The sequence below is a fragment of the Salvelinus namaycush genome, chromosome 8 (assembly GCF_016432855.1).
Source record: "Salvelinus namaycush isolate Seneca chromosome 8, SaNama_1.0, whole genome shotgun sequence".
Taxonomy (NCBI): domain Eukaryota; kingdom Metazoa; phylum Chordata; class Actinopteri; order Salmoniformes; family Salmonidae; genus Salvelinus; species Salvelinus namaycush.
Genome location: NC_052314.1, coordinates 17,798,868 through 17,824,221, shown reverse-complemented (window position 1 = coordinate 17,824,221; position 25,354 = coordinate 17,798,868). Strand labels below are relative to the sequence as shown.

General features: G+C 46.4%; 1 protein-coding gene across 1 annotated transcript; it reads left to right on the top strand.

Annotated features, from left to right (window-relative positions):
- Positions 1 to 362: 362 nt before the first annotated feature.
- LOC120052050 (signal-transducing adaptor protein 1-like) lies at positions 363 to 24,089 on the top strand. Its single transcript, XM_038998912.1, has 12 exons — positions 363 to 455; positions 7,423 to 7,494; positions 7,637 to 7,756; positions 7,856 to 7,912; positions 18,964 to 19,115; positions 19,222 to 19,353; positions 19,604 to 19,673; positions 20,411 to 20,513; positions 20,690 to 20,791; positions 21,341 to 21,418; positions 23,749 to 23,892; positions 24,034 to 24,089. Exons 1-12 carry the CDS (start codon positions 363 to 365, stop codon positions 24,087 to 24,089), a joined length of 1,179 nt encoding a protein of 392 aa, XP_038854840.1.
- The last annotated feature ends 1,265 nt before the right edge of the window (positions 24,090 to 25,354 follow it).

Here is a 25,354-nt window from a genome sequence, read left to right as displayed (position 1 = left end):
TGTTTAGCCCGTTGTGGGCGTGTTTGGCGACAGACACTTGCCTTGAGTCAAGTGTCACCTGCAGTCGCCTGCCTACTATAGATCAACGGAGAGTGCAATTACCAGCAAAAATAGTTTCCAGTCGAGAGGAATCTCAGATGATAATTGAGCAGAAAACAAAAGCTTTTCCAAATTTCACCTTGGACTACTAACCAAACCTTATGGTGCTACTCTGACAGGGACTCTCGCACTGAAAATATATATTTACAATTTCTCACTTTTTTTGAAGCCATTACTCCACCCAGGTGTTGTCAAATCACTTAACCAGGAGAGCAGGGAACTATTTTCCCCGTGCGTAAACTCTGCGTCCGAGCGCGACACTGATGGCGACCTCCAAGCGAGCCAGACGACGGAGCAACCATCTTACACACTGCTACCACGAAGGATACCTGGAGAAGAGATTATTCAACAACACGGTATAAGGATTTTGTGATAGATACATTTCGTCTATGTTTGGCCTGTTTGTTGTCAGTAGCGGTGTGTGGGTAAAATCACTGGGGTAATTGCGTTGTTTGCTCTATACCCTTTTAGTTCATACTCCGTGATATATAGGCAGGGCCGGATTTGGCACACTGTGACTAGCCTAATGATGAAGATGAAGCCATAGGCTACTCACGGGGATGGTCGATGTGATAATTGACTATCTCAAGAAGAGCTACTTTGAAAAACAGGGCTGCTGTTAGCTTCAAATTGGAGGTTGATGAGGATTTTTTGTTGTTGGTTCTACAGGCAGATTAGTCTTCTCTTTTCAGCAGTAAGGCATGTGCTTTTCAAACTACGTTTTTCACAGTATTGTATTTTGAAATCTCCAAAAGACAAACTGACAGCTGCAACCAGCAATAGAAATATATTCCACATATGGCAGGACTGGCATACATTTCCTAGTGTACGGATCATGGCGCGCATGCTGCCCACACAGCGATCTTTCTGACTGTAGGCATACATGTAACTGTCAAAATAAAGGAAACACTTGAGTAAACAAGAATATAAAGTACATGTTATGGTGTGGGGTGCATTTTCCTGGCATGGTTTAGGTCCGCTTGTAAGAATCTTTGCAAAAGTGCATTGAAGCTGTTCTGGCAGCTTGTGGTGGCCTAACACCCTTTTAAGACACTTTATGTTGATGTTTCCTTCATTTTGGTAGATACCTGTATGTGCTTCATAAAACTTAATCCACATATTGTTTTATAAACTATTGATCCTCTGTGGCTAAATTATGCTCTCTTGAGAGCATGAGAGCATGCTTGTATAAAAAATTATAATAATAAAATAAAAAAACATATTTATAAAGCCTTTTTACATCAGCCAATGTCACAAATTGCTATACAGAAACCCAGCCTAAAACCCCAAACAGCAAGCAATAAAGATGTAGAAGCACAATGGCTAGGAAAAACTCCCTAGAAAGGCATGAACCTAGGAAGAAACCTAGAGAGGAATCAGACTCTCAGAATGAGGGGTGGCTACAGTCCTCTTCTGGCTGTGCGGGTTGAAATTATAACAGTACATGGCAAAGATGTTCAAACATTCATAGATGACCAGCAGGGTCAAATAATAATAATAATAATAATAATCACAGTGGTTGTAGAGGGTGCAACAGGTAAGCACCTCAGGAGTAAATGTCAGTTGGCTTTTCATAGAGCATTCAGAGTTAGAGAAAGCAGGTGCGGTAGATAGAGTTGAAAACAGCAGGTCCGGGACAAGGTAGCACGTCTGGTGAACAGGTCAGGGTTCCATAGCCGCAGGCAGAACAGTTAACTGGAGCAGCAGCATGACCAGGTGGACTGGGGACAGCAAGAAGTCATCAGGGCAGGTAGTCCTGAGCAATGGTCCCAGGGCTCAGGCCCTCCGGGAGGGGAGGGAGAGAGAGAGAATTAGAGGGAGCATACTTAAATTCACACAGGACAACGAATAAGACAGGAGAAATACTCCAGACATAACAGACTGACCCTAGCCCCCCGACACAAACTATTGCAGCATAAATACTAGAGGCTGAGACAGGAGGGGACGGGAGACACTGTGGCCCCGTTCGACGATACCCCGCACAGGGCCGACCAGGCAGGATATAACCCCACCTACTTTGCCAAAGCACAGCTCCCATGCCAACTAGAGGGATATCTTCAAACCACCAATTTACTACCCTGACACAAGGCTGAGTATAGCCCACGAAGATCTCCCCCACGGCACAAACCCGAGAGGGACACCAAACCCGGACAGGAAGATCACGTCAGTGACTCAAGTGACGCACCCCTCCTAGGGACGGGATGGAAGAGCACAAGTAAGTTAGTGACTCAGCCCCCGTAATAGGGTGAGAGGCAGAGAATCTCGGTGGAGAGAGGGGAAACGGCCAGGCAGAGACACGGGCGGTTCGTTAATCCAGTGCCTTTGCGTTCACCTTCACACCCCTGGGCCAGACTACAGTCGTGGCCAAAAGTTTTGAGAATTACACAAATATTAATTTTCACAAAGTTTGCTGCTTCAGTGTCTTTAGATATTTTTGTCAGATGTTACTATGGAATACTGAAGTATAATTACAAGCATTTCATAAGTGTCTAAGGCTTTTATTGACAATTACATGAAGTTGATGCAAAGAGTCAATATTTGCAGTGCTGACCCTTCTTCTTCAAGACCTCTGCAATCCGCCCTGGCATGCTGTCAATTATCTTCTGGGCCACATCCTGACTGATGGCAGCCCATTCTTGCATAATCAATACTTTGAGTTTGTCAGAATTTGTGGGTTTTTGTTTGTCCACCCGCCTCTTGAAGATTGACCACAAGTTCTCAATGGGATTAAGGTCTGGGGAGTTTCCTGGCCATGGACCCAAAATATTGATGTTTTGTTCCCCGAGCCACTTAGTTATCACTTTTGCCTTATGGCAAGGTGCTCCATCGTGCTGGAAAAGGCATTGTTCGTCACCAAACTGTTCCTGGATGGTTGGGAGAAGTTGCTCTCGGAGGATGTGTTGGTATCATTCTTTATTCATGGCTGTGGTCTTAGGCAAAATTGTGAGTGAGCCCCACTCCCTTGGCTGAGAAGCAACCCCACGTGAATGGTCTCAGGATGCTTTACTGTTGGCATGACACAGGACTGATGGTAGCTCTCACCTTGTCTTCTCCGGACAAGCTTTTTTCCGGATGCCCCAAACAATCGGAAAGGGGATTCATCAGAGAAAATGACTTTACCCTAGTCCTCAGCAGTCCAATCGCTGTACCTTTTGCAGAATATCAGTCTGTCCCTGATGTTTTTTCCTGGAGAGAAGTGGCTTCTTTGCTGCCCTTCTTGACACCAGGCCATCTTCCAAAAGTCTTCGCCTCACTGTGCGTGCAGATGCACTCACACCTGCCTGCTGCCATTCCTGAGCAAGCTCTGTACTGGTGGTGCCCCAATCCCGCAGTTGAATCAACTTTGGGAAACGGTCCTGGCGCTTGCTGGACTTTCTTGGGCGCCCTAAAGCCTTCTTCACAACAATTGAACCGCTCTCCTTGAAGTTCTTGATGATCTGATACATGGTTGATTTAGGTGCAATCTTACTGGCAGCAATATCCTTGCCTGTGAAGCACTTTTTGTGCAAAGCAATGATGACGGCACATGTTGCCTTGCAAGTAACCATGGTTGACAGAGGAAGAACAATGATTCCAAGCACCATCCTCCTTTTGAAGCTTCCAGTCTGTTATTCGAACTCAATCAGCATGACAGAGTGATCTCCAGCCTTGTCCTCGTCAACACTATCACCTGTGTTAACGAGAGAATCACTGACACGATGTCAGCTGGTCCTTTTGTGGCAGGGCTAAAATGCAGTGGATATGTTCATTTGCATGGCAAAGAGGGACTTTGCAATTAATTGCAATTCATCTGATCACTCTTCATAACATTCTGGAGTATATGCAAATTGACACCCTACAAACTGAGGCAGCAGACTCTGTGAAAATTCATATTTGTGTCATTCTCAAAACTTTTGGCCACGACTGTACACTCAATCATAGGACCTACTGAAGAGATGAGTCTTCAATAAAGACTTAAAGGTCGAGACCGAGTCTGTGGGCCCAGCCCCTGACTCACACATTTGAACAGTCACATTTATTTATTATGCAGTTTATAATTTATTTTGTATAGATAAGTTACCCACGTAGGCCCCCTACCTCCTCTCCTCCCCATCTGATGATTAGCAGAGCGGCATCAGGCTGTCTACACTCATTGAGAGCAGCTCCTGAGTCTTCATGTGGTTTGCGGTTGCAGTGAAAAAATATAAAATATATATACAGCTTGACTATGCTGTTCGGCCATCGCTCATCCATATATTTATATGTACATATTCTTATTAATTCCTTTACATTCCTTCACACTTGTGTGTATTAGGTAGTTGTGAAATTGTTTGTTTTCTTGTTGGATATTACTGCATGGTCGGAACTAGAAGCACAAGCATTTCGCTACACTTGCATTAACATCTGCTAACCATGTGAATGTGACCAATAAAATTTGATTTGATTTACACTACCGTTCAAAAGCTTGGGGTCACTTAGAAATGTCCTTGTTTTTGAAAGAAAAGCACATTTTTTGTCCATTAAAATTAAATCAAATTGATCAGAAATAGTGTAGACATTGTTAATGTTGTAAATGACTATTGTAGCTGGAAACAGGTAATTTTTTAAAATGGAATATCTACATAGGCGTACAGAGGCCCATTATCTGCAACCATCACTCCTGTGTTCCAATGCCACGTTGTGTTAGCTAATCCAAGTTTATCATTTTAAAAGGCTAATTGATCATTAGAAAACCCTTTTGCAATTAAGTAAGCACAGCTGAAAACTGTTGTCCTGATTTGAAGAAGCAATAAAACTGGCCTTCTTTAGACTAGTTGAGTATCTGGAGCATCAGCATTTGTGGGTTCGATTACAGGTTCAAAATGGCCAGAAACAAAGACTTTCTTCTGAAACTCGTCAGTCTATTCTTGTTCTGAGAAATGAAGGCTATTCTATGCTAGAAATTGCCAAGAAACTGAAGATCTCGTACAACGCTGTGTACTACTCCCTCCACAGAACAGCGCAAACGGGCTCTAACCAGAATAGAAAGAGGAGTGGGAGGCCCCGGTGCACAACTGAGCAAGAGGACAAGTACATCAGAGTGTCTAGTTTGAGAAACAGACACCTCACAAGTCCTCAACTGGCAGCTTCATGAAATAGTACCCGCAAAACACCGGCAGAGTTGCAAAGAAAAAGCCATATCTGTCCAATGTCTGTGATCTTTTGCCCACCTTAATCTTTTCTTTTTATTGGCCAGTCCGAGATATGGCTTTTTCTTTGCAACTCTGCCTAGAAGGCCAGCATCCCGGAGTCGCCTCTTCACTGTTGACGTTGAGACTTGACAGATAATTTTTACGCGCTTCAGCACTCGGCGGTCCCGTTTTATGAGCTTGTGTGGCCTACCACTTCGCGGCTGAGCGGTTGTTGCCCCTAGACATTTCCACTTCATAATAACAGCACTTACAGTTGACCGGGGCAGCTCTAGCAGGGCAGAGATTTGACGAACTGACTTGTTGGAAAGGTGGCATCCTATGATGGTGCCATGTTGAAAATCACTGAGCTCTTCAGTAAGGCCATTCTACTGACAGTGTTTGTCTATGGAGATTGCATAGCTGTGTGCTCTATTATTTACACCTGTCTGCAACGGGTGTGGCTGAAATAGCCAATTTCACTAATTTGAAGGAGTGTCCACATACTGTATATATTTTTTATTTAAAAAAAACCTGAATCAAATCTAATTTTATTTGTCACATGCGCCGAATATAACAGGTGTAGACCTTCCCGTGAAATGCTTACTTACAAAGCCCTTAACCAACAATGTAGTTTTAAGAAAATAGATATAAGAAAATATTTACAAAATAAAAATATATATTTTAAAAAGTAACACAATAAAATAACAATAATGAGGCTATATACAGGGGGTACCGGTACCGAGTCAATGTGCGGGGGTACAGGTTAGTCATTTATATATATACTGCTGCTCTACTAATCATCAGATGGGGGGAGGAGAGGGGGTAGGGGGCCCACATAGGGAACTGGGGGGCCTGTCTTGATTGGGTAACTTATAAATACAACATTTAAATCATCTGCATAATAAATAAATGTGACTGGTCAATTGTGTGGATCGGGCTGGGGCCCAAGAGGCAAAAAACATACAAATACCAACCACAGGAGCCCGCTCTCAATGTTCAAAATACAGCAGAGAGCATCATTTAGCCACAGAGGATAAATAGTTTATAAAAAATAACTGTGGATTAAGTTTTATCACAAGCACATACAGGTATCTGCCAAAATAATAATGTCTTAAAAAAGTGTTGGGCCACCACAAGCTGCCAGAACAGCTTCAATGCGCCTTGGCATAGATTCTACAAGTGGACCTAAACCATGCCAGGAAAATGCACCCCACAACATAACATATACTTTGGACTTAGTTTTTTCAACAGAAAAAGTTCAAAAATCACTGGAGGACATCTTTAAGATAAGACCAGGCTGTTGTGACAGATTAGATAGAGATATTGACCAACCTTTATTCTTCTCTTTGCAGTATTGTCTTATTTTAGAATAGGGCTTCAGACATGAGTTGACAGTGTTGAGGCTCTGCTCTGGGTCATTGATAATGGCATCACGTGATAGTATAAGGTGGTTATATCAACAGAAGAAGCTGAAAGACAAATATGTTATTTACCACCATTTACACATCACCAAATCTTTCCCAGTTTGTACTTTTTAGTTGCAGGATAAAACTGTCACAAAGGTAGGAACTAGACATGAGTCAGTCAGTTCAACAGGATTTGCATGAATTACACTGGGCGATCAATTCTCGATAATAATCGAATGTTCCACTTTGTGCTGAAAGCCACATGCCTACCTCCATTACATTTACATTTGAGTCATTTGCGTACGCTCTTATCCAGAGCAACTTCCAATTAGTGCATTCGTCTTAAGATGGTTAGGTGAGACGACCACACATCACAGTCGTATCAAATACATTTCCCCTCAAAGTAGCTATAAGCAAAGTCAGTGCTAGTAGAAAAAAACAAGTGCATGTTTAATTTTAATTTATTTTAATTTTCGTGGCAAGAGAGTGTAGACTGATGGCTCAAATGATGCACATTTTCCTGACTGAGAAACATACTGTGATTTCCGTAACTGATTGAAACTAGCAAACCAGTTCAGTCAGCTCCAATGATTACTGTCAACACTCTTTATAATGTCAGTAGTCCAGCTGTTACACAACGGTATGACATGAACTATGGATAATGAGTTAAAGGTTATCTGAATCAGAAATTCTTGTCAATTGTCATTGTCTTGGGTATCTTTCACCATCTCTTTGCCAACAAGTCTTAAATCTATCTGTCTGTCCAGGCATTTCGGAGACTATGGACATGCTTGTGTGGAAACACTCTTTTCTTCTTCAACAACACTAAAGACAACGATGTGAGTTAACTGAATGTAATGGGCAAGAGAAGGGGGCTATGATGGGACAGTGGTACATTAAATAGAGAAAAGAACAGTGGTCAACGTATTGCAGTTGGGGACAATCCAATATTTCACCTACTCGTGTGTGTGTTTTTAATAGTATGTTGAGAAACTGGATCTCAGTGACGTCATGTCCTTGACAGATGACTGCAGTGGAGACAGAAACCTGGAGGCAGCAGGACTCCTCCTGTACATGAAGGACGGAGAGATCCAAATCACTGTAAGGACATAGGGGACTGTTTTCATCGTCTTTATGCAACATTATTGTGTTTAATAGTTTTAATGGTTTCACTCCCTCCCTCCCTCCCTCTCTCTACAGGCCCCAAGTCTAGAGGCTCGAGAACTATGGAAAGGTTTCATCTACTGTGTAGTTGAGGTTAGTGAATCAGGATACAGTTAATTCACAACCATACCGCATATGTTCAGTATGATCATTTTTCCTGCTAATACCTGGTCAGTAAACTGAGAATAATACCTTCATCTCTGCTCTGATTGCCCTGATGAACAACAAACAATGATATCAAAAGCAAATTATGCTATCACAAAGGGACTTTTCCTTTTCCTGGCAGTGATTACAATAATACCTTTTTAAGCGTGACCTCTCTCTCTCCTTCGTCCTCTCTCTCTCTCTCTCCTTCGTCCTCTCTCTTTCCTCCTCACAATATCTTTTGTGAAGGGGCCTTTTTCGAACATTTGCTAAAAACCTGTATGCTACCCAGCCAGCATAGATGTTATCTGCATATGAGAGTTTGAGAGTCTCTTGCCTCTCTCTCTCCTTCTCTCTCTCCATCCTCATCTCTTTCTCTTTCCTCCTCTCTCCTTCTCTCCTTTCTCATCTCTTTCTCCTTCCTCCTCTCTCTCTCTCCTTCCCCCCCTCTCTCTCTCTTTGCTCCTCTCTCTCCTCTCTCCTTCCTCATCTCTTTCTCCTTCCTCCTCTCTCTCCTTTCTCATCTCTTTCTCCTTCCTCCTCTCTCTCCTCTCTCTCCTTCCTCTTCTCTCTCTATATCCTCCTCTCTCTCTCCTTCCTCTTCTCTATCTCCTTCCTCTCGCTCTCTCTACTTCCTCCTCGCTCTCTCTCTTTCCTCCTCTCTCCTTCCTCATCTCTCTCTCTTCCCACCTCCCTCTCTCTCCTTCCTCCTCTCTCTCTCCTTCCTCCTCTCTCTCTCCTTCCTCCTCTCTCTCTCCTTCCTCCTCGCTCTCTCTCCTTCCTCCTCTCTCTCTCCTTCCTCCTCTCTCTCTTTCCTCCTCTCTCTCCCTCCTTCCTCCTCTCTCTCTCTCCTCTCCTTTCTCATCTTTCTCCTTCTTCCTCTCTCACTCTTTCCTCCTCTCTCCTTCCCCCCTCTCTCTCTTTCCTCCTCTCTCCTTCCTCCTCTCTCCTTCCTCCCCTCTCTCTCTTTCCTCCTCTCTCTCCTTCCTCATCTTTCTCCTTCCTCCTCTCTCTCTCCTTTCTCATCTCTTTCTCCTTCCTCCTCTCTCTCCTCTCTCTCCTTCCTCTTCTCTCTCTATTTCCTCTTCTCTCTCTCCTTCCTCCTCTCGCTCTCTCTCCTTCCTCCTCGCTCTCTCTTTCTTCCTCTCTCCTTCCTCCTCTCGCTCTCTCTCCTTCCTCCTCTCTCTCTCTCTCTTTCCTCCTCTCTATTTCCTCCTCTCTCCTTCCTCCTCTCTCCTTCCTCATCTCTCTCTCTTTCCTCCTCTCTATTTCCTCCTCTCTCCTTCCTCATCTCTCTCTCTCTCCTCCTCGCTCTCTCTCTTTCCTCCTCTCTCTCCTTCCTCATCTCTCTCTCCTTCCTCCTCTCTCTCTCTCCTTCCTCCTCTCTCTCTCTCCTGCCTCCTCTCTCTCTCTCTTTCCTCCTCTCTCTTTCCTCCTCTCTCTCTCTCCTTCTCTCTCCTTTCTCATCTCTCTCTTTTTCCACCTCCCTCTCTCTCCTTCCTCTTCTCTCTCTATTTCCTCCTCTCTCTCCTTCTCTCTCCTTCCTCCTCTCTCCTTCCTCCCCTCTCTCTCTTTCCTCCTCTCTCTCCTTCCTCATCTTTCTCCTTCCTCCTCTCTCTCTCCTTTCTCATCTCTTTCTCCTTCCTCCTCTCTCTCCTCTCTCTCCTTCCTCTTCTCTCTCTATTTCCTCTTCTCTCTCTCCTTCCTCCTCTCGCTCTCTCTCCTTCCTCCTCGCTCTCTCTCTTTCCTCCTCTCTCCTTCCTCCTCTCGCTCTCTCTCCTTCCTCCTCTCTCTCTCTCTTTCCTCCTCTCTATTTCCTCCTCTCTCCTTCCTCCTCTCTCCTTCCTCATCTCTCTCTCTCTTTCCTCCTCTCTATTTCCTCCTCTCTCCTTCCTCATCTCTCTCTCTCTCCTCCTCGCTCTCTCTCTTTCCTCCTCTCTCTCCTTCCTCATCTCTCTCTCCTTCCTCATCTCTCTCTCCTTCCTCCTCTCTCTCTCTCCTTCCTCCTCTCTCTCTCTCCTGCCTCCTCTCTCTCTCTCTTTCCTCCTCTCTCTTTCCTCCTCTCTCTCTCTCCTTCTCTCTCCTTTCTCATCTCTCTCTTTTTCCACCTCCCTCTCTCTCCTTCCTCTTCTCTCTCTATTTCCTCCTCTCTCTCTCTCCTTCCTCTTCTCTTTCTCCTTCCTCTTCTCTTTCTCCTTCCTCTTCTCTTTCTCCTTCCTCTTCTCTCTCTCCTTCTCTCTCCTTTCTCATCTCTCTCCTTCCTCCTCTCTCTCTCCTTCCTCCTCTCGCTCTCTCTCCTTCCTCCTCTCGCTCTCTCTCCTTCCTCCTCTCGCTCTCTCTCCTTCCTCCTCTCGCTCTCTCTCTTTCCTCCTCTCTCCTTCCTCATCTCTCTCTTTTTCCACCTCCCACTCTCTCTTTCCTCCTCTCTCTTTCCTCCCCTCTCTCTCTTTCCTCCACTCTTCCCTCATCTCTCTCTCCTTCCTCCTTCCTCCTCTCGCTCTCTCTCCTTCCTCCTCTCTCTCTCTCTTTCCTCCTCTCTATTTCCTCCTCTCTCCTTCCTCATCTCTCTCTCTTTCCTCCTCTCTCCTTCTCTCCTTTCTCATCTCTTTCTCCTTCCTCCTCTCTCTCTCTCCTTCCTCCTCTCTCTCTCTCTTTGCTCCTCTCCTCTCTCCTTCCTCATCTCTTTCTCCTTCCTCCTCTCTCTCCTTTCTCATCTCTTTCTCCTTCCTCCTCTCTCTCCTCTCTCTCCTTCCTCTTCTCTCTCTATTTCCTCCTCTCTCTCTCCTTCCTCTTCTCTATCTCCTTCCTCTCGCTCTCTCTACTTCCTCCTCGCTCTCTCTCTTTCCTCCTCTCTCCTTCCTCATCTCTCTCTCTTCCCACCTCCCTCTCTCCTTCCTCCTCTCTCCTTCCTCCTCTCTCTCTCTCTCCTTTCTCATCTCTTTCTCCTTCCTCCTCTCTCTCCTCTCTCTCCTTCCTCTTCTCTCTCTATTTCCTCTTCTCTCTCTCTCCTTCCTCCTCTCGCTCTCTCTCCTTCCTCCTCGCTCTCTCTCTTTCCTCCTCTCTCCTTCCTCCTCTCGCTCTCTCTCCTTCCTCCTCTCTCTCTCTCTTTCCTCCTCTCTATTTCCTCCTCTCTCCTTCCTCATCTCTCTTTCCTCCTCTCTCCTTCCTCATCTCTCTCTCTCCTCCTCGCTCTCTCTCTTTCCTCCTCTCTCTCCTTCCTCATCTCTCTCTCCTTCCTCATCTCTCTCTCCTTCCTCATCTCTCTCCCTCCTCCTCTCTCTTTCCTCCTCTCTCTCTCTCCTTCTCTCTCCTTTCTCATCTCTCTTTTTCCACCTCCCTCTCTCTCCTTCCTCTTCTCTCTCTCTATTTCCTCCTCTCTCTCTCTCTCCTTCCTCTTCTCTTTCTCCTTCCTCTTCTCTTTCTCCTTCCTCCTCTCTCCCTCCTTCTCTCTCCTTTCTCATCTCTCTCTCCTTCCTCCTCTCTCTCTCCTTCCTCCTCTCATCTCTTTCTCCTTCCTCCTCTCTCTCTCTCCTTCCTCCTCTCTCTCTCTCCTTCCTCCTCTCTCTCTCTCTTTGCTCCTCTCCTCTCTCCTTCCTCATCTCTTTCTCCTTCCTCCTCTCTCTCCTTTCTCATCTCTTTCTCCTTCCTCCTCTCTCTCCTCTCTCTCCTTCCTCTTCTCTCTCTATTTCCTCCTCTCTCTCTCCTTCCTCTTCTCTATCTCCTTCCTCTCGCTCTCTCTACTTCCTCCTCGCTCTCTCTCTTTCCTCCTCTCTCCTTCCTCATCTCTCTCTCTTCCCACCTCCCTCTCTCCTTCCTCCTCTCTCCTTCCTCCTCGCTCTCTCTCTTTCCTCCTCTCTCTCTCCTTCCTCCTCTCTCTCTTTCCTCCTCTCTCTCCCTCCTTCCTCCTCTCTCTCTCTCCTCTCCTTTCTCATCTTTCTCCTTCTTCCTCTCTCACTCTCTTTCCTCCTCTCTCCTTCCCCCCTCTCTCTCTCCTTCTCTCTCCTTCCTCATCTTTCTCCTTCCTCCTCTCTCTCTCCTTTCTCATCTCTTTCTCCTTCCTCTTCTCTCTCTATTTCCTCTTCTCTCTCTCTCCTTCCTCCTCTCGCTCTCTCTCCTTCCTCCTCGCTCTCTCTCTTTCCTCCTCTCTCTTTCCTCCTCTCTCCTTCCTCCTCTCGCTCTCTCTCCTTCCTCCTCTCTCTCTCTCTTTCCTCCTCTCTATTTCCTCCTCTCTCCTTCCTCATCTCTCTCTCTCTCTTTCCTCCTCTCTCCTTCCTCATCTCTCTCTCTCCTCCTCGCTCTCTCTCTTTCCTCCTCTCTCTCCTTCCTCATCTCTCTCTCCTTCCTCATCTCTCTCTCCTTCCTCCTCTCTCTTTCCTCCTCTCTCTCTCCTTCTCTCTCCTTTCTCATCTCTGTTTTTCCACCTCCCTCTCTCTCCTTCCTCTTCTCTCTCTCTAATTCCTCCTCTCTCTCTCTCCTTCCTCTTCTCTTTCTCCTTCCTCTTCTCTTTCTCCTTCCTCTTCTCTTTCTCCTTCCTCCTCTCTCCCTCCTTCTCTCTCCTTTCTCATCTCTCTCTCCTTCCTCCTCTCTCTCTCCTTCCTCCTCTCTCTCTCCTTCCTCCTCTCGCTCTTTCTCCTTCCTCCTCTCGCTCTCTCTCCTTCCTCCTCGCTCTCTCTCTTTCCTCCTCTCTCCTTCCTCATCTCTCTTTTTCCACCTCCCACTCTCTCTTTCCTCCTCTCTCTTTCCTCCCCTCTCTCTCTTTCCTCCTCTCTTCCCTCATCTCTCTCTCCTTCCTCCTCTCGCTCTCTCTCCTTCCTCCTCTCTCTCTCTCTTTCCTCCTCTCTATTTCCTCCTCTCTCCTTCCTCATCTCTCTCTCTTTCCTCCTCTCTCTCCTTCCTCATCTCTCTCTTTCCTCCTCTCTCTCTCTCCTTCCTCCTCTCTCTCTCTCCTTCCTCCTCTCTCTCTCTTTCCTCCTCTCTCCTTTCTCATCTCTCTCTCTTTCCTCCTCGCTCTCTCTCCTTCTCTCTCCTTTCTCATCTCTCTCTTTTTCCACCTCCCTCTCTCTCTTTCCTTCCTCATCTCTCTCCTTCCTCTTCTCTCTCTCTATTTCCTCCTCTCTCTCTCTCTCTCCTTCCTCTTCTCTTTCTCCTTCCTCTTCTCTTTCTTCTTCTCTCTCCTTTCTCATCTCTCTCTCCTTTCTCATCTCTCTCTCCTTTCTCATCTCTCTCCTTTCTCCTCTCTCTCTCCTTCCTCCTCTCTCTCTCCTTCCTCCTCTTGCTCTCTCCTTCCTCCTCTCTCTCCTTCCTCCTCGCTCTCTCTTTCCTCCTCTCTCCTTCCTCATCTCTCTCTCTTTTTCCACCTCCCACTCTCTTTCCTCCTCTCTCTCCTTCCTCCTCTCTCTTTCCTCCCCTCTCTCTCTTTCCTCCTCTCTCTCTCTCCTTCTCTCTCCTTCCTCCTCTCTCTCTCCTTCCTCCTCTCTCTCTCCTTCCTCCTCTCTCTCTCCTTCCTCCTCGCTCTCTCTCTTTCCTCCTCGCTCTCTCTCTTTCCTCCTCTCTCTCTCCTTCCTCCTCTCTCTCTTTCCTCCTCTCTCTCCCTCCTTCCTCCTCTCTCTCTCCTTCCTCATATCTCTCTCTTCCCACCTCCCTCTCTCCTTCCTCCTCTCTCTCTCCTTCCTCCTCGCTCTCTCTCTTTCCTCCTCTCTCTCTCCTTCCTCCTCTCTCTCTTTCCTCCTCTCTCTCCCTCCTTCCTCCTCTCTCTCCTTTCTCATCTCTCTCTTTTTCCACCTCCCTCTCTCTCTCTCCTTCCTCATCTCTCTCCTTCCTCTTCTCTATCTCCTTCCTCTCGCTCTCTCTACTTCCTCCTCGCTCTCTCTCTTTCCTCCTCTCTCCTTCCTCATCTCTCTCTCTTCCCACCTCCCTCTCTCTCCTCCCTCCTCTCTCTCTCCTCCCTCCTCTCTCTCTCCTTCCTCATCTCTCTCTCTTCCCACCTCCCTCTCTCCTTCCTCCTCTCTCTCTCCTTCCTCCTCGCTCTCTCTCTTTCCTCCTCTCTCTCTCCTTCCTCCTCTCTCTCTTTCCTCCTCTCTCTCCCTCCTTCCTCCTCTCTCTCTCCTTCTCTCTCCTTTCTCATCTCTCTCTTTTTCCACCTCCCTCTCTCTCTCTCCTTCCTCATCTCTCTCCTTCCTCTTCTCTATCTCCTTCCTCTCGCTCTCTCTACTTCCTCCTCGCTCTCTCTCTTTCCTCCTCTCTCCTTCCTCATCTCTCTCTCTTCCCACCTCCCTCTCTCTCCTCCCTCCTCTCTCTCTCTTTCCTCCTCTCTCTCTCCTTCCTCCTCTCTCTCTTTCCTCCTCTCTCTCCCTCCTTCCTCCTCTCTCTCTCTCCTCTCCTTTCTCATCTTTCTCCTTCTTCCTCTCTCACTCTCTTTCCTCCTCTCTCCTTCCCCCCTCTCTCTCTTTCCTCCTCTCTCTCCTTCTCTCTCCTTCCTCCTCTCTCCTTCCTCCCCTCTCTCTCTTTCCTCCTCTCTCTCCTTCCTCTTCTCTATCTCCTTCCTCTCGCTCTCTCTACTTCCTCCTCGCTCTCTCTCTTTCCTCCTCTCTCCTTCCTCATCTCTCTCTCTTCCCACCTCCCTCTCTCTCCTTCCTCCTCTCTCCTTCCTCCTCGCTCTCTCTCTTTCCTCCTCTCTCTCTCCTTCCTCCTCTCTCTCTTTCCTCCTCTCTCTCCCTCCTTCCTCCTCTCTCTCTCTCCTCTCCTTTCTCATCTTTCTCCTTCTTCCTCTCTCACTCTCTTTCCTCCTCTCTCCTTCCCCCCTCTCTCTCTTTCCTCCTCTCTCTCCTTCTCTCTCCTTCCTCATCTTCATCCTTCCTCCTCTCTCCTTCCTCCCCTCTCTCTCTTTCCTCCTCTCTCTCCTTCTCTCTCCTTCCTCATCTTTCTCCTTCCTCCTCTCTCTCTCCTTTCTCATCTCTTTCTCCTTCCTCCTCTCTCTCCTCTCTCTCCTTCCTCTTCTCTCTCTATTTCCTCTTCGCTCTCTCTCCTTCCTCCTCTCGCTCTCTCTCCTTCCTCCTCGCTCTCTCTTTCCTCCTCTCTCCTTCCTCCTCTCGCTCTCTCTCCTTCCTCCTCTCTCTCTCTCTTTCCTCCTCTCTATTTCCTCCTTTCTCCTTCCTCATCTCTCTCTCTCTTTCCTCCTCTCTATTTCCTCCTCTCTCCTTCCTCATCTCTCTCTCTCCTCCTCGCTCTCTCTCTTTCCTCCTCTCTCTCCTTCCTCATCTCTCTCTCCTTCCTCCTCTCTCTCTCCTTCCTCCTCTCTCTCTCCTTCCTCCTCTCTCTTTCCTTCTCTCTCTCCTTCTCTCTCCTTTCTCATCTCTCTCTTTTTCCACCTCCCTCTCTCTCCTTCCTCTTCTCTCTCTCTATTTCCTCCTCTCTCTCTCTCCTTCCTCTTCTCTTTCTCCTTCCTCTTCTCTTTCTCCTTCCTCTTCTCTTTCTCCTTCCTCCTCTCTCCCTCCTTCTCTCTCCTTTCTCATCTCTCTCTCCTTCCTCCTCTCTCTCTCCTTCCTCCTCTCGCTCTCTCTCCTTCCTCCTCTCGCTCTCTCTCCTTCCTCCTCTCGCTCTCTCTCCTTCCTCCTCTCGCTCTCTCTCTTTCCTCCTCGCTCTCTCTCTTTCCTCCTCTCTCCTTCCTCATCTCTCTCTTTTTCCACCTCCCACTCTCTCTTTCCTCCTCTCTCTTTCCTCCCCTCTCTCTCTTTCCTCCTCTCTTCCCTCATCTCTCTCTCCTTCCTCCTTCCTCCTCTCGCTCTCTCTCCTTCCTCCTCTCGCTCTCTCTCCTTCCTCCTCTTTCTCTCTCTTTCCTCCTCTCTATTTCCTCCTCTCTCCTTCCTCCTCTCTCTCCTTCCTCATCTCTCTCTTTCCTCCTCTCTCTCCTTCCTCCTCTCTCTCTCTTTCCTCCTCTCTCTCTCTCCTTCCTCCTCTCTCTCTCCTTCCTCCTCTCTCTCTCTTTCCTCCTCTCTCCTTTCTCATCTCTCTCTCTTTCCTCCTCGCTCTCTCTCCTTTCTCATCTCTCTCTCTTTCCTTCCTCATCTCTCTCCTTCCTCTTCTCTCTCTCTATTTCCTCCTCTCTCTCTCTCCTTCCTCTTCTCTTTCTCCTTCCTCTTCTCTTTCTCCTTCTCTCTCCTTTCTCCTCTCTCTCCTTTCTCCTCTCTCTCTCCTTCCTCCTCTCTCTCTCCTTCCTCCTCTTGCTCTCCTTCCTCCTCTTGCTCTCTCCTTCCTCCTCTTGCTCTCTCCTTCCTCCTCGCTCTCTCTTTCCTCCTCTCTCCTTCCTCATCTCTCTCTTTTTCCTCCTCTCGCTCTCTCTCCTTCCTCCTCGCTCTCTCTCTTGCCTCCTCTCTCCTTCCTCATCTCTCTCTTTTTCCACCTCCCACTCTCTCTTTCCTCCTCTCTCTTTCCTCCCCTCTCTCTCTTTCCTCCTCTCTTCCCTCATCTCTCTCTCCTTCCTCCTTCCTCCTCTCGCTCTCTCTCCTTCCTCCTCTCTCTCTCTCTTTCCTCCTCTCTATTTCCTCCTCTCTCCTTCCTCATCTCTCTCTCTTTCCTCCTCTCTCTCTTTCCTCCTCTCTCTCTTTCCTCCTCTCTCTCTCTTTCCTCCTCTCTCTCTCTCTCCTTCCTCCTCTCTATCTCTCCTTCCTCCTCTCTCTCTCTTTCCTCCTCTCTCCTTTCTCATCTCTCTCTCTTTCCTCCTCTCTCCTTTCTCATCTCTCTCTCTTTCCTCCTCGCTCTCTCTCCTCCTCTCTCCTCGCTCTCTCTCCTCCTCTCTCCTTTCTCATCTCTCTCCTTCCTCTTCTCTCTCTCTATTTCCTCCTCTCTCTCTCTCCTTCCTCTTCTCTTTCTCCTTCCTCTTCTCTTTCTCCTTCTCTCTCCTTTCTCATCTCTCTCTCCTTTCTCATCTCTCTCTCCTTTCTCATCTCTCTCTCCTTTCTCCTCTCTCTCTCCTTTCTCATCTCTCTCTCCTTTCTCCTCTCTCTCTCCTTTCTCCTCTCTCTCTCCTTTCTCATCTCTCTCTCCTTTCTCCTCTCTCTCTCTCCTTCCTCCTCTCTCTCTCCTTCCTCCTCTCTCTCTCCTTCCTCCTCTCTCTCTCCTTCCTCCTCTCTCTCTCCTTCCTCCTCTTGCTCTCTTTCCTCCTCTCTCCTTCCTCATCTCTCTCTTTTTCCACCTCCCTCTCTCTCTTTCCTCCTCTCTCTTTCCTCCCCTCTCTCTCTTTCCTCCTCTCTTCCCTCATCTCTCTCTCCTTCCTCCTTCCTCCTCTCGCTCTCTCTCCTTCCTCCTCTCTCTCTCTCTTTCCTCCTCTCTATTTCCTCCTCTCTCCTTCCTCATCTCTCTCTCTTTCCTCCTCTCTCTCCTTCCTCATCTCTCTCTTTCCTCCTCTCTCTCCTTCCTCCTCTCTCTCTCCTTCCTCCTCTCTCTCTCCTTCCTCCTCTCTCTCTCCTTCCTCCTCTCTCTCTCTCCTTCCTCCTCTCTCTCTCTCCTTCCTCCTCTCTCTCTCTTTCCTCCTCTCTCCTTTCTCATCTCTCTCTCTTTCCTCCTCTCTCTCTCCTCCTCTCTCCTTTCTCATCTCTCTCTCTCCTTCCTCCTCTCTCTCTCTTTCCTCCTCTCTCCTTTCTCATCTCTCTCTCTTTCCTCCTCTCTCTCTCCTCCTCTCTCCTTTCTCATCTCTCTCTCTTTCCTTCCTCATCTCTCTCCTTCCTCTTCTCTCTCTCTATTTCCTCCTCTCTCTCTCTCTCCTTCCTCTTCTCTTTCTCCTTCCTCTTCTCTTTCTCCTTCTCTCTCCTTTCTCATCTCTCTCTCCTTTCTCATCTCTCTCTCCTTTCTCATCTCTCTCTCCTTCCTCCTCTTGCTCTCTCCTTCCTCCTCGCTCTCTCTTTCCTCCTCTCTCCTTCCTCATCTCTCTCTTTTTCCACCTCCCACTCTCTCTTTCCTCCTCTCTCTCCTTCCTCCTCTCTCTTTCCTCCTCTCTCTCTCTTTCCTCCTCTCTCTCTCTTTCCTCCTCTCTCTCCTTTCTCATCTCTCTCTCTTTCCTCCTCGCTCTCTCTCCTTCTCTCTCCTTTCTCATCTCTCTTTTTCCACCTCCCTCTCTCTCTTTCCTTCCTCATCTCTCTCCTTCCTCTTCTCTCTCTCTATTTCCTCCTCTCTCTCTCCTTCCTCTTCTCTTTCTCCTTCCTCTTCTCTTTCTCCTTCCTCCTCTCTCCCTCCTTCTCTCTCCTTTCTCATCTCTCTCCTTCCTCCTCTCTCTCTCCTTCCTCCTCTCTCTCTCCTTCCTCCGCTCTCTCTCCTTCCTCCTCTCGCTCTCTCTCCTTCCTCCTCTCGCTCTCTCTCCTTCCTCCTCTCTCTCTCTCTTTCCTCCTCTCTCCTTCCTCATCTCTCTCTTTTTCCACCTCCCACTCTCTCTTTCCTCCTCTCTCTCTCCTTCCTCCTCTCTCTTTCCTCCCCTCTCTCTCTTTCCTCCTCTCTTCCCTCCTCTCTCCTTCCTCATCTCTCTCTCCTTCCTCCTCTCTCTCTCTCCTTCCTCCTCTCTCTCTCTCCTTCCTCCTCTCTCTCTCTCTTTCCTCCTCTCTCTCTCTCTTTCCTCCTCTCTCTCTCTCTTTCCTCCTCTCTCTCTCTCTTTCCTCCTCTCTCTCTCTCTTTCCTCCTCTCTCTCTCTCTTTCCTCCTCTCTCTCTCTCTTTCCTCTCTCCTTCCTCCTTCCTCCTCTCTCTCTCCTTCTCTCTCCTTCCTTATCTCTTTCTCCTTCCTCCTCTCTCTCTCCTTCCTTCTCTCTCTTCCTCCTGGCTCTTTTTTTTAATCTCTCCCTCTGCATTCACAGACAGTATAATGTCAGTGTTAATTGGCATTGTATAATTATATATGTGGGGAATTTGATAGGATTATACCACATAGCTCAGCCAATATTGTCTCAGAAATGCTGTGTTTCATGGTTTTTGGTCTAAATGACGGTATTAAACAGTCCCTGTGTGTGTCTCCCTCCAGCTGTCAGTGCCCAGCTCACTCAACCTGCTTCCTGGCCAGATCCACATGATGAGGGAGACAGTGGAGACAGAGAGGGAGAGACGGAACAACCTGTCCCTTACCCTTGCTGCAGCATCCAGCTCCAACCTCAGTCTCGTAGAGGACATGCCTGCGTAAGCATACACTAAACTAATGGATTTTGCCTAACTCTGTATAGGCTTATTTAGACCTTTGATTTCCTCTGTTCAGATGTGTTATATGTGGATGGTCTGTGTGCAGGTGTTACCAGCCAGTGTCTCGTACCGAGGCAGAGATTATGTTGGAGAGACACTCTGACCGTGGGAACCTGCTGCTGCGGCCCAGCAGGGACGGAGTCTCATTGGCTGTCACCACTCGACAGGACCTAAATGGGTACGCCCCCCCCCCCCCCCCATTCCCCTCAATTCCCGACAATGATATCTGCAGTACAGTCAAAGCAAATGCATGTCACATGATCATTTGATTAATAGTCCATGATAGGCCACACGTGCTGAATCACGTGAAGAGAAGTGCATACTTATTTGTTGATGTGACAGATAGATTAGATTCCAGTAGATAGATTGATTATTACTTATAATTCATTAATGTGCCACTCCTTGATAACGTATCTCTCTTCGGTCAGGCCTGTATTCAGACACTATCGCGTGGCTAGGAAACATGACGGAGGATACACATTCGATGTAGAGACTCCAGTGAGTATTTCAAAGGGATTCCTGCTTCCTCCTTTCTGAATACACATGCTTGTCAACTGCCACACCCAATACAACACCCAAAATAATACATTTAAAGAAAGTTATTTTCTTTATGGCAAATAACAATGTTGCACTTTTCGTCAATCTAAACTTATGAAAGTGAATTCTCGTTCTGACCCTAGAGAGGCATTGAACCTCAGGTTAACCCAATGTGAGGGAGTGATAAGGGAGACTGATGAAATATTCCACAGGTACTCACAGGACAATAAACCATAACAGATTGTCTTTGCCTGCCCCTGTTTTCTCCTGATTTACAGACAACTCAATCAGCATGATAATACATCTTACCTTTATTGGTCCTTTCTGAAGTGATGAGCGGGACACGGCCTTAGTTCTGCTGTAGGCGATATCTGAGCTTTTAACTCAGATTGATTGCTGGTACAGTGTGTACTAAATGTTTCTCTAAATGAGTCATGTTGACTCGGTCTGTTTTCAGGCATAGGCTGCGCTCACACAGGCAGACCAATTCTGATATTTTTTCCACTAATTGGTCTTTTGACTAATCACATCAGATCTTTTCACAGCAGATTTTTTTCAGAGCTGATCTTATTGGTCAAAATACCAATTAGTGAAAAAAAAGATCAGATTTGAGCTGCCTGTCTGAATGCAGCCATATTGACAGGCTGTTTTCAGCTGTGGTGTATGCAGTTTGTTAATGATATTGGTTCTGCCTGTAGATCCCCTGTGCCACACTGCATGGTGTCATCAACTGTCTTGTGGAGAAGACTAATGGAGCTCTGACACCCTTCATTATGGAGGGACCCTACGAAGAGAGCATCAGTAAGAAAGAGCACACACACACCATTTACTACCATTTATTCTCTCGCTCGCTCTCTCGCTCTCTCTCTAATTCTCAGTTTTTCCCTGTGTTTCTGTTAATTGTCCATCTTAAGTTAAATATGGCTCTGGCTTATCAGTCGTGTTGGTCATAACATTAATACCCGCTGTCTATGCAGCGTTTGTTCAGGCAAATGAGGAGAGTGGAGAGAAGAGTCTGCAGTGCGCCCCCAGTACTCCCATGCCCCCTGTGCCAGTCCCTGCCCTCCCTCCCAAACCAGGTATACAGACCTCCCTTACTGGGACCTCCTTGACCCTGTTAACAATCACACACACCTTTACAATGGCACCATGTTGGCTTTACATCAAGAGTATCATCTCTAACCAACTTTACAACTATAGCTCTCATTAAAATAAGGAATTGGAGGTAGCCGCTAACACACATTTTTGGACAGGTAGACAAGACCAGTAGTTAATTTGCGTGGTGTTAGACTATGATGTGAGACCATGGGAAAGGATCTGATCCTAGATCTACTTGGCAACTTCTATCTCAAGCTTCAAATGATGAATGTTTTGCCTTAGTAATGACCAGATTCAATGAGTTGTAATGGAAAGAGGACATAAAAGGAATATTGTGTTTTAATCCCAGGTCCAAGAGAGCGTGTGCCAACTCCAGAGTCTGAGTCAGATAGAGGGGAGATCCTTTACCGCAATGACACCCGTGAGTACTATCATTACTCTGTCCCCCCTCCGCTCCATCTTCCAACACACTTCAGGTATGACTTCATTCCTCACCCTCTGTTGCTATTCCTGTTTGTGTGCTTTTCTAGAGGAAGAAAGGGAAGAAGGCACTCCAGTGCAGGCTGCTCACCCCCCTCAGCCTCCTCCCACACCTTTTCGTCTGCCAAGTGAGTCCCACTTTCTTAAGACTACTGGTACTTTAGGAGAGATTGGGGTGAGTTGAGCCAAAGGGTTAGGTGAGACCCCTTTTTTTCTTGTAAACCATGCATTTTATAATTTGACCAAATATTTAGGAAGAGGTCATCATTTCATGGAGTCTGTGAAGGAAGAAACCACATGGAAAATGTGGTAAGCAAGTTAGGTCCAATAAATGGATTTTCACAAAGGTTTCTTGATGCTTGTATCAAAACAAAAGCATATCATTTTAAGATTGTTCTGTACATTAGATGGGGTTCCTATAACCTACAATATGAGGTCCTAAACCTAGCATGAAAGTGCATCCTTGTAGCTGTGTGGGCTAATGTATTCCAAATACTTGCCATGGGGGGAGTTGAGCCAATGGAAGGTTGAGCAAATTGAAGTGTCAACCCCCCCCCACCCCCCCAGGCGTAATGCAAGGCATTATCTCTGTAATATGAGGTAACACTAGGGCCTACGTGTTTAAAAAAGTACAAAGTATTTTGTTGGTCCCGTGTGGCTCAGTTGGTAGAGCATGGTGCTTGCAACGCCAGGGTTGTGGGTTCGATTCCCACGGGGGACCAGTACAAAAAAAAGTATGAATGTATGTACTTGTAAGTCGCTCTGGATAAGAGCGTCTGCTAAATGACTTAAATGTAATGTAAATGTTGTTAGGTGTTAAGCCTGTTATCAAATAAACAATCTTTTGGACATGCTATGTATTCACTACTGTAATGTTTACATGAATACACAACATCCCGAAATGTATGTAGATACACTATGGATGCAAAAGTATGTGGACACCCTTTCAAATGAGTGGATTCGGCTATTTCAGCCACACCCGTTGCTGACAGGTGTATAAAATTGAGCACACGGCCATGCAATCTCCATAGACAAACATTGGCAGTAGAATGGCTTCACTGAAGAGCTCAGTGACTTTCAACATGGCACCGTCATAGGATGCCAGCTTTCCAACAAGTCAGTTCGTCAAATTTCTGCCCTGCTGGAGCTGCCCCGGTTTACTGTAAGTGCTGTTATTATGAAGTGGAAACGTCTAGGAGCAACAATGGCTCGGCCACAAAGTGGTAGGCCACACAAGCTCACAGAATGTGACTGCCAGGTGCTGAAGCACGTAACGCGTAAAAATTGTCTGTTCTCGGTTGCAACACTCACTACCAAGTTCCAAACTGCCTCTGGAAGCAACGTCAGCGTAAGAACTGTTTGTCAGGAGTTTCATGACATGGGTTTCCATGGCCGAGCAGCCGCACACAAGCCTAAGATCACCATATGCAATGCCAAGCGTCGGCTGGACTGGTGTAAAGCTCATCGCCATTAGACACTGGAGCAGTGGAAATAAGTTCTCTGGAGTGATGAATCCCGCTTCACCATCTGGCAGTCCAACGGATGAATCTGGGTTTGGCGGGATGCCACATACTTTAGGTCATGTAATGTATCTTTGTTAGAAAGAATACTATATTTCCCTTGTCATAGGGATGCTGAATCATGTAGAAAATGTCTCAACTTACCCCACTCTCCCCGACTACTCTAACAACCTCGGTCAATAACAAACTGAAAGGCATTTCATGAACTATGTACTTATAGCTGAGCTTTCGGTCAATCGACCTTCATCAGAGCATATCTCCACAAACAATAGTGGAACAGATAAAGCCATACAGCGAGCCAAAGGTAATTGCAGACACCTGATGTAATCTAAAGTACCCAAAAGGGCCACTAGATATAATATCAGATAGAAATACAGGATAGAACAGAACATGTTATAGATGTATTTCTACTAGAACAAACCACACGTACACAGGGAATGTGGTGTTAGCATATACTACTCTCAAGTAGAGAGCAATAAAGCTGAAAAACAGCAAAAGAAAGCAAAGGAAAACATATAAAAGGGAAAGGGGGATACCTAGTCAGTTGTACAACTGAATGCATTCAACTGAAGTGTCTTCTGCATTTAACCCAACCCCTCTGAATCAGAGAGGGTGGGCTGCCTTAATTGACATCCACGTCATCGGGAACAGTGGGTTAACTGCCTTTCTCAGGGGCAGTACGACAGATTTTTACCTTGTCAGCTCAGGGATTCGATCCAGCAACCTTTCGGAACAACACTATATACAATGTTTGTGCACAATTTCGACTTAAAATATCAAAGGGACGTGAAAGGGACTCGTTTCGTGGAACCACCCGTATTATGGCACTTTGTTTCATTGTTTTTTGTTGTATTTCTTTTTTGGGTAGCTGCTTGTGTGACACAATCTTCCCTTTTGGAATCGATCAATCAATGAAAACATTCTCCCTTGTGTTGTAGAAGCTGAGAGGAAGACCCTGAATCCACCACTGGTGCCCCCTGTTCCGACACCTCGTACCTCCCCCAGCACCTCTACAGATACCCCTGACGCCAGGTTGAGACGCCTCGCTGTAAATTCTGTCCCACTAGACGTTGTGGCTCGGAGTAGGTCAACCGTTTTGGTTATGTCTTTTCATTTAGAAGAGTTCCAACCATCTACAATATGATTATAAGAAGTAATTGCTCAGGGAACTTAAACTTAAAACCCTAAATGCTGGTTTCTTGACTCTCTTGTCTTCCTTTCAGCCATATCTGAGGAGCTGAAACTGAAGTTGGAGAGGAGGTTGGCGCATCAACAGTGATCTCTCCTGGCAGCTATTCCATCTGCAGGTGAAAAAACCTACAACATTGGCCTCGCAACAAATTGGGAACACTCCCTCAACTCCATACTACTGCCCTAAAGCTTGATTAAAATTGGTCCGACTAGAGCCAGTTAAGTACTGTCGCTTATGTGAATTACAGTTCAAAGCATGTCGGATGGGTGCCGGATGCCGTTGGGTCAAATTCCCCCAGAGAATCTGTCTGTAGTCCCATTTATACCTGGTGCTAACATGCACCCTTTGTCCTGATCTTGTCCACATTCTAAATGTGCCCACATTTTTAGACTGGTGTAGATGATTAAAAGACACATTGTAGTCAGGCACGCATTGTGTCTTGATATCAATCAAGTGTAAACAGATCTGGATGATCAAACAATTGAAATAATCATTATACCATCCTCTAGTGTTGTTGACAGTTAGAACCTTTGTCTTAAAATAAATACATTCATATTAATTTGAAAGAATATCTGTCAAATAATTTGCATACAGGGAGGCACCAGGTAATCTGGTCACATTTAATACAATGTGTAAACACGACAAACCTTGTTCAGATAGTGATTGGATCATATTGATCAGATCATGAAACTCACATGTTAGCACAAGGTGTAAACAAAGCTAATGTCTCTAATAGACAGACCGACATGGGCTGTGTTTCCCTCCCAGTCTGGCCGCCACCTACCCTGGGCTGCGTGCCTGGGTCTCTCCCGAGCTCGCTGTCAGCTCAGACTCTCAGAAGATGAATGCCTTATCGATTCCTTCTTCCTGGACCGTTTCATCCAAACCACACACTAGCAAATTAAGACTGTAAATCGCCATGTAAATGTCACATTATCCACACCATGTATTTTTTTTTCTATAATCCAATAGGCCTACAGTATCAAATATTTGTCTATACCAGTCAGTGTTGTTAGCTCTTGTTAAGTTTTGTCTTCTGATATAACACTACAATCTTTACTGGGAGCATTATATTTGTCTCTCAGTTCTATGTCAGAAAAGTAATGAAGCCAATGTGTCCTGATTGAAATAAAATGAATCACAGGGATTATATCCTGTCTATATTCTTGTGAGAACAAAATGTAGTAGTCTTTACTCCTGAAATGTACTTGTCCTCAATGTACACAATGAGAGACACACAGGGCTGTCTTACTGCTTTATTAAACTCAGTGTGACAGATGCATACTGTAGTGGAAAAATGAAAGGGACATATTTACATTGTGAAATTTGTTCACCCATGAAATAAAGTAAAA

Excerpts from the sequence above, each read along its gene's own strand:
- LOC120052050 (XM_038998912.1), top strand. The coding sequence starts at position 363 with ATGGCGACCTCCAAGCGAGCCAGACGACGGAGCAACCATCTTACACAC. Across the intron at positions 456-7,422 it reads AGAGATTATTCAACAACACG|GCATTTCGGAGACTATGGAC; the intron begins GTATAAGGATTT and ends CTGTCTGTCCAG. Across the intron at positions 23,893-24,033 it reads ACTAGACGTTGTGGCTCGGA|CCATATCTGAGGAGCTGAAA; the intron begins GTAGGTCAACCG and ends TCTTCCTTTCAG.